The sequence below is a fragment of the Sarcophilus harrisii genome, chromosome 6, assembly GCF_902635505.1.
Source record: "Sarcophilus harrisii chromosome 6, mSarHar1.11, whole genome shotgun sequence".
NCBI lineage: Eukaryota > Metazoa > Chordata > Mammalia > Dasyuromorphia > Dasyuridae > Sarcophilus > Sarcophilus harrisii.
Genome location: NC_045431.1, coordinates 229026525 through 229043873, shown reverse-complemented (window position 1 = coordinate 229043873; position 17349 = coordinate 229026525). Strand labels below are relative to the sequence as shown.

The 17349-nt window shown below is 35.0% G+C and overlaps 1 protein-coding gene across 2 annotated transcripts in view; it reads right to left on the bottom strand.

Moving 5' to 3' along the window:
• Window positions 1–17349, bottom strand: part of TTC17 (tetratricopeptide repeat domain 17) — a 106640-nt gene that overhangs the window by 80420 nt on the left and 8871 nt on the right. For both annotated transcript variants that reach the window (XM_031941354.1, XM_031941355.1), the window contains exon 2: window positions 103–192. In XM_031941354.1, the coding sequence (XP_031797214.1) occupies window positions 103–192 (90 nt within the window). The remainder of the gene's footprint in view (window positions 1–102; window positions 193–17349) is intronic.

Here is a 17349-nt window from a genome sequence, read left to right as displayed (position 1 = left end):
CTAAAGGGAATGGTCTAAGATTTGATATGGTTTATCAATATCTCTTCTGAAAACAAGATGCAACCTGTATAAGGTACAGGTTCTAACCTCCCACATACTCACCTCCAGTTCTCTGAGGTAGTTAACTGTTGTTTCTTGTCTCATTAATATGACCAAGTCATGAGGATGTTTCAAGTTCATTGGTGAATCCACCTAGCAAAAAGAAAGGAAGAAAAGATGTTCAAAGTACTGTGAAATTTGTACATTTCAATAGATGCCCATTCTTAATTCTATTTGAGGGATATTATGGTTATCTATCTATCTATCATAATATAAAATAATTGTAAGTTATGGGCCAGCCAAGATCTGTTGCAACAAGGAAATAGAACATTTCTAAGAGCTCAATAAGACCTTTTAAATTAAATTAGCATATTCATAAAACATGGTAACATCAATGCAAAGGTGGGCACAGGGCAAGATGGCTAAAATATGTTGGGAAAGTACAGTACAGAAAAAAAGAAACAAAATGGCCAAAGGCTTAAAGCCATAAATATTCTCTTCAGAGAGAGGTTAAGAGGCACTGGATGTGATAAGCATCTAAAAAGATATAATAAATTTCATTTTTTGGTTATGTTAAGAGGCAGTAGTGCAGTGGTTACAGATTCTGTTAACATCCAAATTAACTTTGTATACAATCAGATTGAAAACTTGTTAAAGAAAAGTTTAAAACCATCATTATACTAGAAGAATAAAAATGAGACGACATTCTGTTCAGTTGAAACAGTTCTAAATAATCTTAAAACAGTTGATGCTAACATATAGGAAATGGATAAAGAAACAGACACTTATAGACTATCATTGTTTTCTAATTTTTATTCACATAAATTGTCACAAAAAGGTCAAATGAACTGAGAAATCTATCTCATCCAAATCAAAAATATGATTTTCTTGCCAAATAGGAAATATAATAGTCAAGGACATCACTAGTTTAAAATGTAAACTCATTTGTTAAATCTCATAGAGAATGAGAGTGAAAGAAGAGTAAATTTGACTTACAGAACAGTAAGAGGCCATGTAAAGAAAAATGCATTTACAGAAAATTTAGTGAGAAACACAATCAGCCCAGATTATTTAAGGGTTAAACTGAAAGGAGACTAACAACTCTCAGTCTAGGGTCTTGTAACAGTGACCTAGACCATGAAATTCTAATTCTTGAGAAAACCAACCTCATGACCTTAAAAAAATTCAGCCTAACTCATACATGGTACTTTGAGGTACTAACCTGCTTTATTATCTTTCCCCAAAAGCCCAACACAGTCTTAGAATTAGGCCTTGCTTGTTCCTCAGGAAATACTTTGTCTATGATTGAATTTAACCCTTTCTTCTACCTCTCCTATAACATATACACCCAAAATCTTTATTTATTTATTTGTTTGCTTATTTATTTATTTGTGGGTTTTTTTTTTTTTTTTTTTTTTTTTTGAAGAGAAGGCACTTTAAATCATTAAAATAGCACTGGAACATCTGCCTCTACTAATATCACAGGAACTTTCCTATGCTCATTTTTACTACCATGAGTACAGTACCACTCAAAGAGAACGTATGAACTTACATTCCCAATGAACTTATACTCAGATTTCTAAAGTCATTTCCCAAACTGTTACACTTCCTGTTCTGAATCTGGAAAATCTTTTGAAATTATTCAAGAAAAGTTACTAAACTGTTCATACTTTTCAACCTAGTGATTTGGCAATGGAAGATTTTGCAGCCCAAATAGATCAGTGATAGAAAGATTTTATGTGCACTACAATGATAACTGGTGATGCAGTAGATAAAGATTTCTGCCTGGAGAAGGAAATGGCAAAACCCCTCTAGGATCTTTGCCAAGAAAACCATAAATGGGGTCACTAAAAAGTCAGATACAACTGAGAAATGTCTGAATGCATATCAAAATATTCCTAACCACAATATTGCTAAAGTAAACAGCTGGGAAAAAACCCAATGGATGTCTGTGCAAATTATGTCATATTACTATAACAGATTATTGCACTATAACTAACGATGACAAAGAATTCAGAGAAACACTTGATAACTTGATCAGAGCAAAGAAAATAGAACCAAAAGAATATTACTTACAATAGTGACATTAATATTAATGAAGACAACAATAAAAGAAAACAGAAATTTGGGTCGAGTACAATGGTCAACATTTGTTCTCTTTAGGATCAAAACACTTCCTTTCTGTTAAAAAAGGATATAAACAACAGCAATTTATGTATGATATAAGTTGTAATCATTATAAGCTATTTTACTTAATCTTTGAATAAAGTAAAGTATTATGCCTATTGTATAGTGCTATGACAAAATAAAATTTATCAATAAAATTGAATAACTCATATCACAAAAAAGAAAAAAAAAATCACTTCCTCCAAGCCCATGACCAAATGCTTCACTTTTTAAGGTGTTAAATTTTCTCCTGTCCCCAGAACTAGAAATTCAGCTCAAAGTTTAAAAGGCACTTTAAATACTGAATTCTGTAAGTGTATATGCTATGCTTTTTTTATCCTTTCCCACATTTATCAAACATGCAAACACCTCAAAGGTTTGGGGTAAAAAAGCCAGGTTTGTACTGACTTGAAGAGAAAGACAAAATGCTTCGGTTCCTCTAGAGAGCTTACAGGCTCTCACTACTTTCATGTGGTGGATAAGGCAGGAAAAACTACTGTGTCTAAGCAGCTTGGAAACTTGCTCACTATGTTACCGCCTACACCTTAGTGCCACGTATTTCACAACCCAGAAGGCAAAAAAGCAAGTTCAAGTTTCGTTTAAAAAAAAAAAAAGTCACATGTGTAGAACTCTGAGAAAAACTAAGATGGGTTCATTGTACACAGAACAGATTGTACTTTCTCAAGCATCTTCTCAGATTTCCTGAATGAAGCAGGGAAAAGAACACAAACCCAAAAAGATGCTAAAACTCAACTTTACACGGGAGGTGTCAAACTCAGGTGTGGGAGTCTGAAAGCCAAAATTGCCTGAAGAACACACGTTTGCTCAGCTATCCATGGGATAAGGTACAAATCACTGATGAGCAACAACAGGAAGCACTTGGGAGAAGGATATTTACAAAGTACTTGAAAAGCAGGGGGCATTTAAAGCAAATTATAGGAGTTACAACCGCTAGCTATATAGTCAGCATGGGCCTTTTAAACTCTTTAATACTTTGATTCCATTTTAACTGCCAAAGTAGGCTTCCTGCCACATCTACTGCAAGTACACACTGTGCTTCTGAATCTGCTCTCTGCTCTCAGAGCTGATTCTTCGAGGTGAGCTAACTAATTTTGGAAGAGTTATTAGAGAAGCAATAGGATTCCTGTGCTTCACTGAGCCAACAGTTGCTGCAATGGTCTCGGTGCTTAGCAGCTGTCAAGTCGGCAGGTGCAAATTCTCCAGAATGCTTTCTCTAAAGTATGCAAGCTGCAAAGACAGCTGAGCTGGCACAGTTCACTTAAAGGCTCTCGGGAACCCCAAGTTCCACCGGATTTGATCAGGAACCCAGAACTCTTGGGATTGTGTTCAGATAAAGCAAGAGCTGACATAAGCACAACTAGGGCCTCAGGACTGAACCTTGGTTTGAAAAGAACAGCCTGAGGGTTATCAGATGGCAGGCTCAAACAGAGGTACCAAGTCCAACAGAAGACCTGGTCTGATAAAGATATACCATGATGTTATTTACTGACAATGCGACATGAGCAGGAATTCATTTCTTCACTGGTGAGGAAAGAGTCAATAATATTCCTTTTTTTAAAAGTTGCTCCAAAGAACTGTCCTGCTGATGGAGATTAAACATCCAGGTACATTATCAAGAGGTCATGTGGCAAATGATGTAAGCACAGGGCTGAGAACCTTTCAGAAGGAGAAAGATGTCAAGTTTAGAAACATGGGCATTTTGAATTGGGAAAAAACCTTAAGAGATCACTGAGTGCAATCGATCCACTTTACAAATGAGAAAAATTGCTCCGAGGTTTCTTGCTTTGCCCAAGGCCTCCTTGCCAGAGGAAACATCAATCATCTGAGTGCCCCACCATGTCACACTGCTGTAGGTGGGCACTAAGGAGCACAGAGCTGATTGAGACATCCCACATACCCCAGGTCCATAAAAGTCTTTCATACATTCCACCAATCAAAAATTAAATTTGGCCGATAAGATCGTTGAAAATACAAAACACCATAAAAAGATTATGATTGGCAGTCCCTTATTTAGTATGAAATTACATATAAGAAGATGCCAGTCTCTGGTAAAAAGGCCCAGAGCGAGACTTTGAACATAGGAGGGCTATAGTAGAAGTCTGAGATGAATGTAGAAAGGGAGGTAGGAAGAGCAGATGAAATTTGTTTACTTTGTCATTTTAAGCCCCAGGAGCTAACATTAATGGGAATAATCTCAGATACTATATTATAATATGTGAGCTAAGAGAACTTTAAGTGGTTTATATAGTTGCTAAAGGGCAAAAATGTTGCCTTTATTTAGGGTTAGAAAGACCTGGATTTAACTCTTGTACTACTGATTCTTTCTACCCCTTCCATTTTTCAGCTTCCTCTAAAAATCAAATAAATAAATAAATAATTCCCCCCCATTACAATTTAAAACAAGTTTAAGCAAGTTTAAAATTTTTTAAAAAGTTTTGAGTTCCAAATTGTATCCCTCCCTCTGCTATTCCCTTCCCTGAGATGGTAAGCAATCAGATATAGGTTATATGTGTGCAATCATTTTGTGCAAAAACACTTGAATATCAGAAAAAGAATAAAAGTGAATAGCACTCTTCAATTTGTATGCAAACAATATCATTTCTCTTTCTCTGGAGACAGTATGTTCCATCATTAGTCCTTTGGGATTGTCTTAGATCACTGTATTGCTGAGAACAGCTGGGTCATTCACAGTTCTTCATCATTCAATATTGATGTTACTGTGTACATTTTCCTGGTTCTGTTCATTTCACTTTGCGTCAGTTCACTTAAGTCCAGATTTTTCTGAACCCACCCTGCTTGCCATTTCTTTTTTTAAATTTTTTAAAATTTTACTTATTTTTTTTTTTTCATAATTATAACTTTTAATTGACAGAACCCATGCCTGGGTAATTTTTTTTTTACAACATTGTCCCTTGCACTCACTTCTGTTCCGACTTTTCCCCTCCCTCCTTTCACCCCCTCTCCCAGATGGCAAGCAGTCCTATACATATTAAATAGGTCACTGTATATCCTAGATACAATATATGTGTGCAGAACCAAACAGTTCTCTTGTTGCAGAGGAAGAATTGGATTCAGAAGGTAAAAATAACCCGGGAAGAAAAACAAAAATGAAAGCAGTTTACATTCATTTCCCAGTGTTCTTTCTTTGGATGTAGCTGCTTCTGTCCATCGTTGATCAACTGAAATTGAGTTAGAGCTCTTTGTCAAAGAAATCCACTTCCATCAGAATACATCTTCATACAGTATCGTTGTTGAAGTAGATAATGATCTCCTGGTTCCGCTCATTTCACTTGGCATCAATTCATGTAAGTCTCTCCAAGCCTCTCTTTATTCCTCCTGCTGGTCCCTTCTTACAGAACAATAATATTCCATAACATTCATATACCACAATTTACCCAACCATTCTCCAATTGATGGGCATCCATTCGTTTTCCAGTTTCTGGCCACTACAAAGAGGGCTGCCATAAACATTTTGGCACATACAGGTCCCTTTCCCTTCTTTAGTATCACTTTGAGATATAAGCCCAGCAGTAACAGTGGTGGATCAAAGGGTATGCACAGTTTGATAACTTTTGGAGCATAGTTCCAAATTGCTCTCCAGAATGGCTGGATGTATTTACAATTCCACCAACAATGTATTAGTGTCCCTGTTTTCCCACATCCCCTCCAACATTCTGCATTATCTTTCCCTGTCATTCTAGCCAGTCTGACAGGTGTGTAGTGGAATCTCAGAGTTGTCTTAATTTGCATTTCTCTGATTAACAATGACTTGGAGCATCTTTTTTATATGGCTAGAAATAGTTTCAATTTCATCATCTGAAAATTGTCTGTTCATATCCTTTGACTGTTTATCAACTGGAGCTCGATTTCTTATAAATTAGAGTTAATTCTCTATATATTTTGGAAATGAGGCCTTTATCAGAATCTTTGACTATAAAAATGTTTTCCCAGTTTATTGCTTCCCTTGCCATTTCTTTTACCACAATAATATTCTATCATAATCATATGCCATAGTTTGTTTAACTATTCATTTCCCAGTTAATGAGCATCTTTTCAATTTCCAATTCTTAGCCACCATAAAAAGCAACTTCCTTTTTTACATGTTGTCTTCTCCCATATCTTGTTTGTCACTGAAGGCAGAGACTGTATTTTGGATTCTAATTGTACTCTTAGGGCTCAGAAAAGTGTCTGGTATACAGTAAGCACTTAATGAATGCTTATTGACTTGAACTGGCCCTGGACAGTTTCTGCCACAGTAAACTGGGGACAAATCTAAAATGAATCCAAATCTAGTGTTTTTTTCCATTATACCAAAATCCACCATCTGCCAACCATGTGACACAGCTGCCATAAAAACAAACGTGTTCATAGGCTGCTCTGGTCAGGACACATGGAACCCTGGTTCAGTTCCATGCACTATCTTTTAAAAGGGACATTGACAAGAGGAAACAAGTCTAGAGAAATCTACCATGCAAAGACTGATTGAGGGAATAAGGAATACTTAATGTGAAGAACTGGCGATGATTAATGTCTTACAGAAGAATGACACTTAATTCTTCTTGGTGTGGGAGAGTAGAACTAGAAAAAATGGAAAGATTTTGCAGAGATTTCAGTTCTATGTATGTCAAATCTTAATAATGAAAGCTGTTCATACATTTAAGGAATAAGGTGTCTTGGTAGGGAATAGGTCCCTTTCCCTATCTCTCCTCCCCTCTTTCCCCCCATCACTGGTATGATGAATTTTTTGGTATGACAGAATGCAAAAGCTAGATGACCACTTATTTATGAGGTTATAGAGGCTATCCTGTAGTCATAGACAGGCTAGAACAATAAGATTCTATGTGATCTTGTAATCATTCTTAGGTACCCAAAGGTTTTAGCAAAAAAGAGATCACAGATTCCAGAAAAGGTTTCATTCTTCCTTCTATTGTGAAAGTTTTACTGAAATAATAAACTTTACTAAATACTCACTTTTAAAAATTGTAAACTTTTCTAATACTGAATCTTAGGGTTGATTCTATTAACTAAAAAACAACCTAGCTACATTTTACTATCTAACTTTTTTTGGGGGGGGGGTGGAGGGTGGGGATTACTTTGTTTATATCCCTAACACTTAGCAGGTTGCTATTGCACTTAAAAATGTTTACTGACTGCCTATCTAAAACACAGTTGAGTACCAGGATCTAAGCAAGAATACTACTGAAGTATAAGTAAACAACCTAGGAGGACCTTCTTATGTCTTCTTTGAAAGTGAATACTATTTTTGACATGATTCTAGAAGTTTGTTAATATGGCTTCCAAATCCATACCATATTATATATTTACTTACTGAATACCTTAGAGCAAAGATGTCCATGGACTATTATGAGGAGTAGAAGTGTTGGAGTGGTACTTCAATACCACCAATATTAAAAGAACCAATGAAAAATTTCAAGTATGTTGGGTAGATGATCTACATGGTATTTATGGAAAGACACTAGTGAAAATCATAGTGGATGAGTTGTGCTATACATACTCATACATAGTCAATATTACTCTATTAAATCATGGACACATTCCGATTCTTAATGAAATGAGCTACTTTTAGCTTCTGGAATTTGATACTTCTACATTGGCATAAAACTTATCCCAAGTTTCTTTCTTGTTTTGATATACTTAGCACCTAGCACAGATCATATACAGAATATGTGTTCATCTCTCTTGAGAACTGCTGTTTTTGACACTTGACACCCTCTCTTTCTGCATGCTGTCTGTTCTTGAAGTCTTCATTAAATTGCTCATTTTAATTGCTTCGTTAAATTGTTTTCCTAGCTGTCAGATCAATTTTTCTCAACTTTCTTTGCTGTATTTTCATCTGGTCAAGCCCATCAACGGTGGGTGTTCCCCAAAACTCATTTCTGGACCCTTTTGTCTTTCCTATACTATCTTGTTTGTTGATCTCCCATTAACTCCCATGGGTTCAATTACCATCTCTTTGTAGTTGATTCTAATATCTATTTATCTGGTCCTAATCTTTCTCAACATCCAGTCTCATATCATTGACTATTAAATATTCTGAACCGGATGTCCCTTACACATCTCCACTTAAACGTGTCCAAAATTGAAGTTATTCTCTTTTCTCCTTATTTCCCTCCTCACTTAAGCATCCTGACTTCTTTCAAGATTTAGCTCATCCCCCTTTCCTGCCAATGGTGTTGTCCAGTCCTCCCCCATCTAGCCTTACTCCCTCCCCCCTCCTCTAGTGCCTGTCCGTTGAGATTACATTCTATTTCTGCTATGTATATCATATGTAGAAATAATCTTTTACGTGTTGTCTCTGCCAGTAGAATGTAAACTTAACGGAAGGACCATGTTTTTTCCTTTCTTTATAATCCTAGCACTTAAGCACAATTCCTGGCACATAACAAGCACTTAAATAATTATTAACTGCTTTCCTCCTGTGCAGGCATAGTTATTAAAAAAAAAAAAAAAAAAAAAAAAAAAAAGCTTTATGTTAGGTATTTACAATCTGTCCCTCTCATTATGCCTTCCCTCCCTCCCTGAACCAAAAAGAAAACAAAAATAACCCTAAAAACAAGACTGTCATCATAAATATGCAAAGAGCTGCAAAACACATTCCCACATTGGCCGTGTGTCAAACTACCCACTTCTCTCTGCATTCTGAGTTTATCACTATTTTGTCAGGAGACAAGTAGTGCGTCTCATCTTCTGTCTCCAGATCTGAGATGTATCCCAGTGTTCCTCAGAGTACAAAGTCCTTCTTTCTGTACAATGTCATTGTTACTGTAGCAAAAATCCTGGTTCTGCTCACTTCTCTTGGCACTGCTTCCAAGGAAGCTGCTTGGCTTCCTCTGACACTTTCCATTTCCTAATTTTTATGACTAATTCTTTAATAATTTGTTAATAATTTGCTGAACTAGTTGCCTAGATCACTGGTTCACATACAGAGATACAAAGAACCTTAGAGATCATCCAGGCCAGGGGTGTGAAATTCACATAGAAGTAGGAGTCAATAATCTATACAGAAGGATGTTGTGGGCTGCTTACAGACGTAGTTTGAAAATGGTTTGAGTGCATTTTTGTTGATTGACCCAAGGGCTGAGTTTTTGATACCTTGGATCTAGTCCAACTCCCTTATTTTTCAGAAAAGGAAACTGAGGCTAAAGGGAAGTGAGCTGCCCAAAGCCCACAATCAGAGAGAGGAGGGGACTTCTGATCCAGGCACTTTGATCACAAGTCCAGCTTTTTTTTTTATCAATATACCTGAAGATACTATTAAACCATGTGTACATGGCCCTGAAGAAAAACAGAGATGAAGACTAATTTCTAATGGAGATAAGTTATAAGAATAATAATTATAGCTAATATTTCCAAAGTGCTTTAGGGCTTACAAAGCAATTGATAAAATATTATCTCATTTGATCCTTAAAACATCCCTTTGAGGTAGATATTATTATAGAGAAAAAGGAAATGAGGCTAAAAAGGATTAAGTGGCTTTCCTGCTAGAAAATATCTCAGGTCAGATTCAACTGTGATGTTTTTGTGTCCCTCTAACTATTACACAAACCTACTAACTGAGGCAGTAATAATTACCAAAATAGCTACAATAACATGAGAGGGACTATATTGAGTGCATAAAGAAATCGAGCATTTCCAGAGAGTGGGCCAATGCAGAGCAGGGCTTTGAAGGATGAGTAAGATTTCAACAGGTGGAGAGAGGATGGGAAGACAGAGAAACTGAGGAACACTGCCAGGTTGCTTGCTCTCGATAGCTTAGAAACCCAACAAAGTGTCATAGGACTCATGAAAATCCATTGTGTTCAATACAGGACAACAATATAGAAACTATTAAGTCCAATGGAACAGGGGCTCACTTAGAGGGCAAGAAGAAACTCCAACTTAGTAGCTATAGGATCCTGGGAAAGCCACTTAAATTCTTTGAGTTAAAATATTTTTCTCATTTTTAAAATGGGAAAATATAATTTATTGCTCACCTCAGGACTATTGAAAAAGAAAGTACATTAAATCCTAAGGCACAATGTATATCAACTACTTTTAATTCACATCATGATCTTGAGTCACCAATAAAAAACGACTTATGTTGCATGTATCCTATTTAAATCAGTATATACACACGTGTACATTTATAATAAAATTAAACGTGCCTTCATCCAAAATGGTCACAATAAAGTTTTGCTTCTTAAAAGAATTTAAACCTTTAACCATCTGAGAAAAAACTACCTAGAACAATGCATTCCTTAAGGGTTCCAGAGAGCTAACTAAGTTTTCAAGTAGTCATGAATCCCATATTGTTTTGGGGGAGTTAGCCTACAGGGATCTTAAGAGATAATCAGATCCAAGTCCCTCATTTTCCAGGCTGAGACTCCAGAATCCCAGAGAGATTAGATAATCTGCCCAAGGTTATGTAAACAATTGGTAGTGCTGGACTCTTCCTTAAAAAAACACAGTAGAAAACAGTACAATTTTATTTTCCTTTTTACATATATATTCACACAATTATACATAAAACCGTAAATATTTTACTCAGCAAGCTCACTTTCACATATTTCATGTATCACTAATTAAGCAAGATATTTGTTCTCTAAAGAAGGACTCTCTTGGACCATCTGTACTTCCTACTTGAAACTATACTTCTATGAACTAAGCAAATTTAACATGGTAACAGCTGGAGATGAGTACTGCAGAAGCAGGCAAAGGGTAAACATTTAAAACTTAAAATAATAATCAGAACAAAAGAGCTATCTTTTGTATTAGAGCCATCTTAGCTAGAGTAAGACATATCAACTATATTCCAATGTATATTTTTAATATTTTCATAGAAATGTTTATTGATGCATTTCATTTTTACACAGCTTTAATTTCTGAATCCCTCCTCCTAGCTCCCTTATTCAATGAGTGATTTTTTAAAGCAAGGAATAGGAGAAAAAACAATTTGGTAAAACCATACATCAATCAACCATATCTGATGTTATACAATATTTCACACCTCTACTTCACCACCCTTGCAAAGAAGAGTATTTGGTATATTTTCTGAATTTTTCACCTTGGTCAAACGTGGTCATTATAATTATACAAAGTTCAATTTTTTTGATTCTACTTAGTGTTGAAGTCATCATGTGTAGTTTTCCTGCTTCTGTTTATTTCAGTCTGTACCTGTACAAAATGTACTCTTTCCATATGTGGAATTCTTCCTCTATTTGTTGTTTTTTACTGTGCAATAATATTCCATTGCATTCACACACCACAATTTATGTGACCATTCCCCAACTGATGGGCATCTACTTTGTTTCCAAGTCTTGTTACCACACACACACACATACACACACACACAAAAGCGCTATGAATTCATAGTTTATATGGGACCTTTCTTATTGTCTCTGATTTTTAAGGCTATAAAAATTCACTATTGATGGGAAACTGTACATTTGTTTTCAAATGAATGACTTCAATTTCAATTCCTACTTAAAATTGATTTTTCATATTCAAAGTATTTTATTTACAATTTCAGGCCTAATCTAGCAAATTACTTTAAAGTAATGCTAATATAAATCTATTCCATCCCATGAAATTTGAATCTGATAAATAAAATATTAAATTTCTTGTGCTCATACTATTTTTTTTTTTTCTTACATCAGAGTACTTTTACCTCTGAGAACTCCTCTTGACAAAATTCTACTCCAAGGCAACATTATCACAGGCTAGGCCAGTGGACTACAAAATCTGGTAAGTTTCTAACACACTGAGAAGGCTCCTAGTCTTAAAGCAATGATAAATTATGGGCCTGCTCCCAAAGAACAGCATAGCCCATTATGTTTTTTACCAGCTGGCGTCTAGGAAGTGAATTCTTTGCCTAAGGCAGCCCAGGAACCAAACAAATTTGAAATGAGCATGAGTCCTTTACAGCCAGTCCCTGGCAGTTTCTGTAGGGATGATGGCAGTGGCTGAAAAGGTGAGCAATCAGCATATTTAGCCAGTAGGATTCCTTATGTGAGAACCCCTTCCAAAGACCAAGGAGTTGACACAACATATTATTCTCTCACTGCAATAGAGAAAAGAACATAATGTAGCTGCTGTTAAATGAATGCACTGCTTGTAGGTATTCCTTACAAAAGTAAGAGCAAGAGGGCTGCAGCAACTGGTTTTATCTTGTACCCAAAGATAAGAATATCCATTGGATAGAGACAAGGCTATTTTGCCTCGAAGCCTTATGCTCATGATGAGCATAAGCAAAAAAGATCATCTTGAAGATAACGGCAGTTTATACACAAACATTTGCTGCAGAAATAGAGAGGCTATAGTTGGACAAGATCCTCCAAATATAATCAATGGAAAGGGGGGCAATAGGTGAGCACAATAAAAAATAATGCATTAGAAAAACTGGCTAAAATTTTGATTAAAAATCAAAAATTCAGGGAAGTCTCCTGCCTATGTATCATATATACTTTCTTTAAAAAGAAAGCTGGAAGATGAGGAACATGGCAAATACCAAACCTCTATACACAAAATGAAATTGGCTATGGGTAAAAAATGACTAATATAGGACTCATTTCTGAATCGGCTATGACTGTACAGATAGACCACTGACTTGTTAGGACAAAGATAAACACACCCTGAAGTCAGAAGCAATCATAAACCTGACAAGATAGCTATGAAATTATAAACATCCAAGTTGATCTACTCAAACTACCGATGCAGTCAAAAAAAAAAAAAAAAAAAAAAAAAAAAAAAAAAAAAAAAAAAAAAAAAACAAGAAAAAAAAAAACAGAAGAAAAAAGGAAAAATAATGGAAAAGATATTGACATAGATGATTAAGAGTTTCCTCTAGAAAATTAATATAAAATGCTCATTACAATGAAAAGGTCTTACAGAGTACAAAACTCTTGATCTTCTTAGTAAGAAAAGGGACTGGGTAGAGAAGAGCAATGTTGATTTAAAATACAAGCCAGTTCATGAACTTAAAAATCTTTTTTTCTGAAAACCATATTTTAGTATAAGGGATATCTTTTGTATTCTATGTATTTTATTTTATGCACTTAAAAATATAATTTTGAGAAAGGTGTCATAGGTTTCACCAAAATGCCCAAGGAGTCTGTGACACAAAAAGGTGAAGAAACCCTATAATAAAAATACATTTGTAAAAACTTATAAAGGCAATGAAAATAGTACCCAAAGACCCAGCCATTTGACAAGAAATAATTGGGAAAATAGGCTGGGAGAAATTCAGGATATATTAATATTTCATATCTAACAAGATAAGCTTTCAATGAATAGGTTTTAAACATTGCCATGATAAACAATTAGAGGAACAAAAAAGAAATTACCTTTCATGTCTAAGAATGAGGGAAAAATCTCATGATCAGTTAAAATATGGAGATCACAGATTACAAAAAGACATTTCTGACGCAGAAATTTAAAGTTCCTACAAACAAAAATTGAAAGGGAAATAAATTACAGGGAATATATTTTTGCAGCATTTCTATGATCAGGTTCTCATTTCCAAGATGTATAGGGAACTGATTCATTTTTATAAGACTAAAAACCATTTACCAGTTAATAAATGATCCAAAGAGATGAAAAGGCAGAAAAATTAAGCTATCAACACTCACATGAAAAAAATGTTCCAAATCATTAATAATTAGAAAGCAAATGAAAGCAACCATTAGGTTTGATCTCATACTTATCAGACTGGCAAACAAACAAACAAAAAAAGGAAAATGACAAATGTTGGTAGGACTATGGGAAAATAGGAACATTAATACACTGTTGGTGGAGCTGTGAATCGAGCCACCCACTATGAAAAACAATTTGGAATGTGTCCCAAAAGTTACTAAATTGTACATATCCTTTGACTATTACAATTATATCTTTTTTAAAAAATCAAAGAAAGAGGAAAAGAATTCATATATATATATAAAACAGCTCTTTTATGATAGTAACTAACTGGATGTTAAAGAATTGACTATCAAATGGAAATGCTGAATTATGATATGTGAATTAATGGATTGTGCTGTAAGAAATGATGAAGGGAGACAACTAGGTTGTCCAGTGGATAGAGCACTGGCCATGGAGTCAGAAGGACCTGAGTTCAAATTTGGACAGTGATACTTAACTAGCTGTGTGACCTTGAACAAGTCACTTAATCCTGATTGTCTCAAAAAAGAAAAAAAAAAGATTAAGGGGATGGTTTTTAAAGGAACTTGAGAAAACTTGTATGAACTGATGCAGGGGAAAATAAAGCAGAACCTGGAAAATACAATAATATAAAGATAAAAACTCTAAAAGATTTAAGAATACTGATCAATTTAATGAATAACTATGATTCCAGAGGACTGATAAAGCACACTACATACCTCCTAATAAAGAGGAAATGGACTTATATCTTTTGGACCTAACCAATGCAGGAATTTGCTTTGCCCAACAATACATATTTTACAAGGGTTTTGTGTTTCTTTCCCTTTTTTTTTTTTTTTTTTTTTTATGGGGAGGCAGGGAAGGAGAGGGAGGAACAGTAGAGCAAAAACAGATTTTCATTAGTTGAAGGTATATAAAAATATGGAGAAAAAGAATAGCATTTATGTAGCACTTTAAGGTTGGCAAATCATTATACAAAACTGTTGCATTGTGATGAGAGGTAGGTACTATTGTTATAGAAGAGGCTGAGGTTAGATTTGAACACAGGTTTTTATAACTTCAGGTCCAGTGCACTATTCAGTGCACCACCTAGCTGCCTCAAATGAGACAAGTCAAGTCTACCTTAAAGTGCCATGTGAATGCCAGCTAGAAAGTTATGATTCTGCTTAAAAAAAAAAAAAAATAGTGGAATAAAAAATAAATCTGAAGAGAGCCCTGTGTGAGACTCAATGAAATTAGATCAAGATCATTTAAAAATAGAAATAGAAACAAAAAAAGGGAAGAGTTCTCTCTCTCTAATCAATTAAAAATGGAGCCACCATACATGGCTTATAAAATCTTGATCTAAAAACCTGGAATCTAAAATGAGCTCTATGGGGAAATGGAAATAGCACCAAAGAAACTGATGACAGGTAGAACAGCTGATTTGACCCAAGTATTTACAATAGAAAAAATCCTTGATAGAAGCAACACAAGTTTCAGGACATTGAGGGACAGTTTCTCAAAGCAATTGAAAAAAAAAGATGCCAAATGGACCATATTAGTAGTAAAATAGGCAAATAATAAAACATGAAGAATTACTGACTCGAATTCCTATGTTCTCATTTTTATCAAATTTTCAGGAGACTAAAATATGTACATATATACTGAGGTTACCTGTAATAAAAATATGACAAGGGAACTGGCAGGATTTCAGAGATCAATCAGAAAGTATTCATTAAACACCTGCTATTACAAAATGAAGTAATTCCTACTCACATGGAGTTTGCATTCTATAATGAAGGTTAACAACAAATATATATATGTAATAATAATAAACATACCCAGAAGAAACATAAAGTATACATGTATACACATGCATACAAAGTAGTTAACTTAAGGCAGTTTGATGGGAAGGATACTAGCAAGTGAGGTGATTAGAAAAGGTGAGAATGCAGAGTATTGTATGAGCTGCATCCAAAAGAAAGAGAGAATCTCTATGATAGAATAAAGGAGGGAATGCTGTCCATATATGTGAGATGGCTCATGGTCAGGAGATGGAGTGCTACGTGTAAGAAATAGAAAGTGAATTTAGTGAATGATAAGTTGGGTCCAGGATGGGAAAGGAGGGCTTTACGCACTAAATAGAGCAGTTTCTATTTTATTCTAGAAGCAATAGGAATGGATTGAGTAGGGGAATTACATGGTCAATCTATGCTGAAGGAAAATTATTTTGGCAGTGGTTAGGAAGATGGACTGAAATGGTGTTAAGACCAGAGGCAGGAAGTCCAATTAAAAGGCTGTTGCAATACATTTAGGTGAGAGATGGATGAAGGTCTCAATGAAGGGAATACTTGAATGAGTAGCTAGAAGGGGTCAGTTGGATGTGAAGTGAAAAAATGGCTAAATCTGATAATTGATTAGTATGTGGGATGAGGGAAGAAAGTGAGGAGTTAAGGATAATTATGAAGTTATAAACCTGGAAGACTGGAAAGACAGTGGAAAAGAAATAATGTCTGGAAGAGGGGAGGGTTTGGGAGGAAAGGGGATGAGATCAGTTTTCGACATGCTGAAATCCCATCTCTGAAATTACTCAACTCATAAAAGTGTTTTTCTAGTATATATTAAAAATGAATCTTCAATAGATGAAGAGATAACTTCTCTACAATAATCTATTTATTATTCATATAAATTAAGACATAAACTGTGTAAATGTGTGCCTCAAAGTTTTTGCCACTGTTATAACAAGGATTATGATAATAATAATAATAATAATAATAATAATAATAGTAAGCATTTACAGAGTACTTACTATGTGTCGGGAACTATGCTAAATGCTTTACATATAGCGTCATTTTAAGACTCATTTAAGCCTCATAAATATAATCCCCATTTTATAGGAGGAAACTGAGATAAAGAAAAGTCAAGTGATGATCTACAGTCAGGAAAATCTGAGTCCAAATCTGGCCTCAGACTCTAGCTGTATTGATAACTTACTCAGCTTCTGTCTGCCTCAGTTTCATCGACTTTAAACCAGCAATAATAACAGCATTTATCAATCAGAGTTGTAGTGAGGATTAAATGAGAGAGTATTTGTAAAGCATGGTGCCTGGCACATAATAAGTGATTAATAAATGCTTGTTTCCTTCCTTTCTTTCTTTTTTTGACACCAATATTTTTCTGGTGATGTTATGGAACTGCAAATCATGGATCCTCACAATCTTCCAAGAATCTAAATGAGAAATGGCAATGGAAAGATATGTGGTGTGTGTAAATACAGCCTGTACTGTTTTATCCATGATGACTCATGTAGAAGGATGCCATAAAATAATACATTCCCTGGAATATGTATGACCACTAAAGGTCAATCACAGGTACCTAGACAATGTTAAAAGATAAGTAAGACAAAGGCCTTTGGGCAAATTAGACTCCTCTATCAGGTTTTATGGTAGGACATTAGTCATCCACCATGAGATGTGGATTAGTGATATT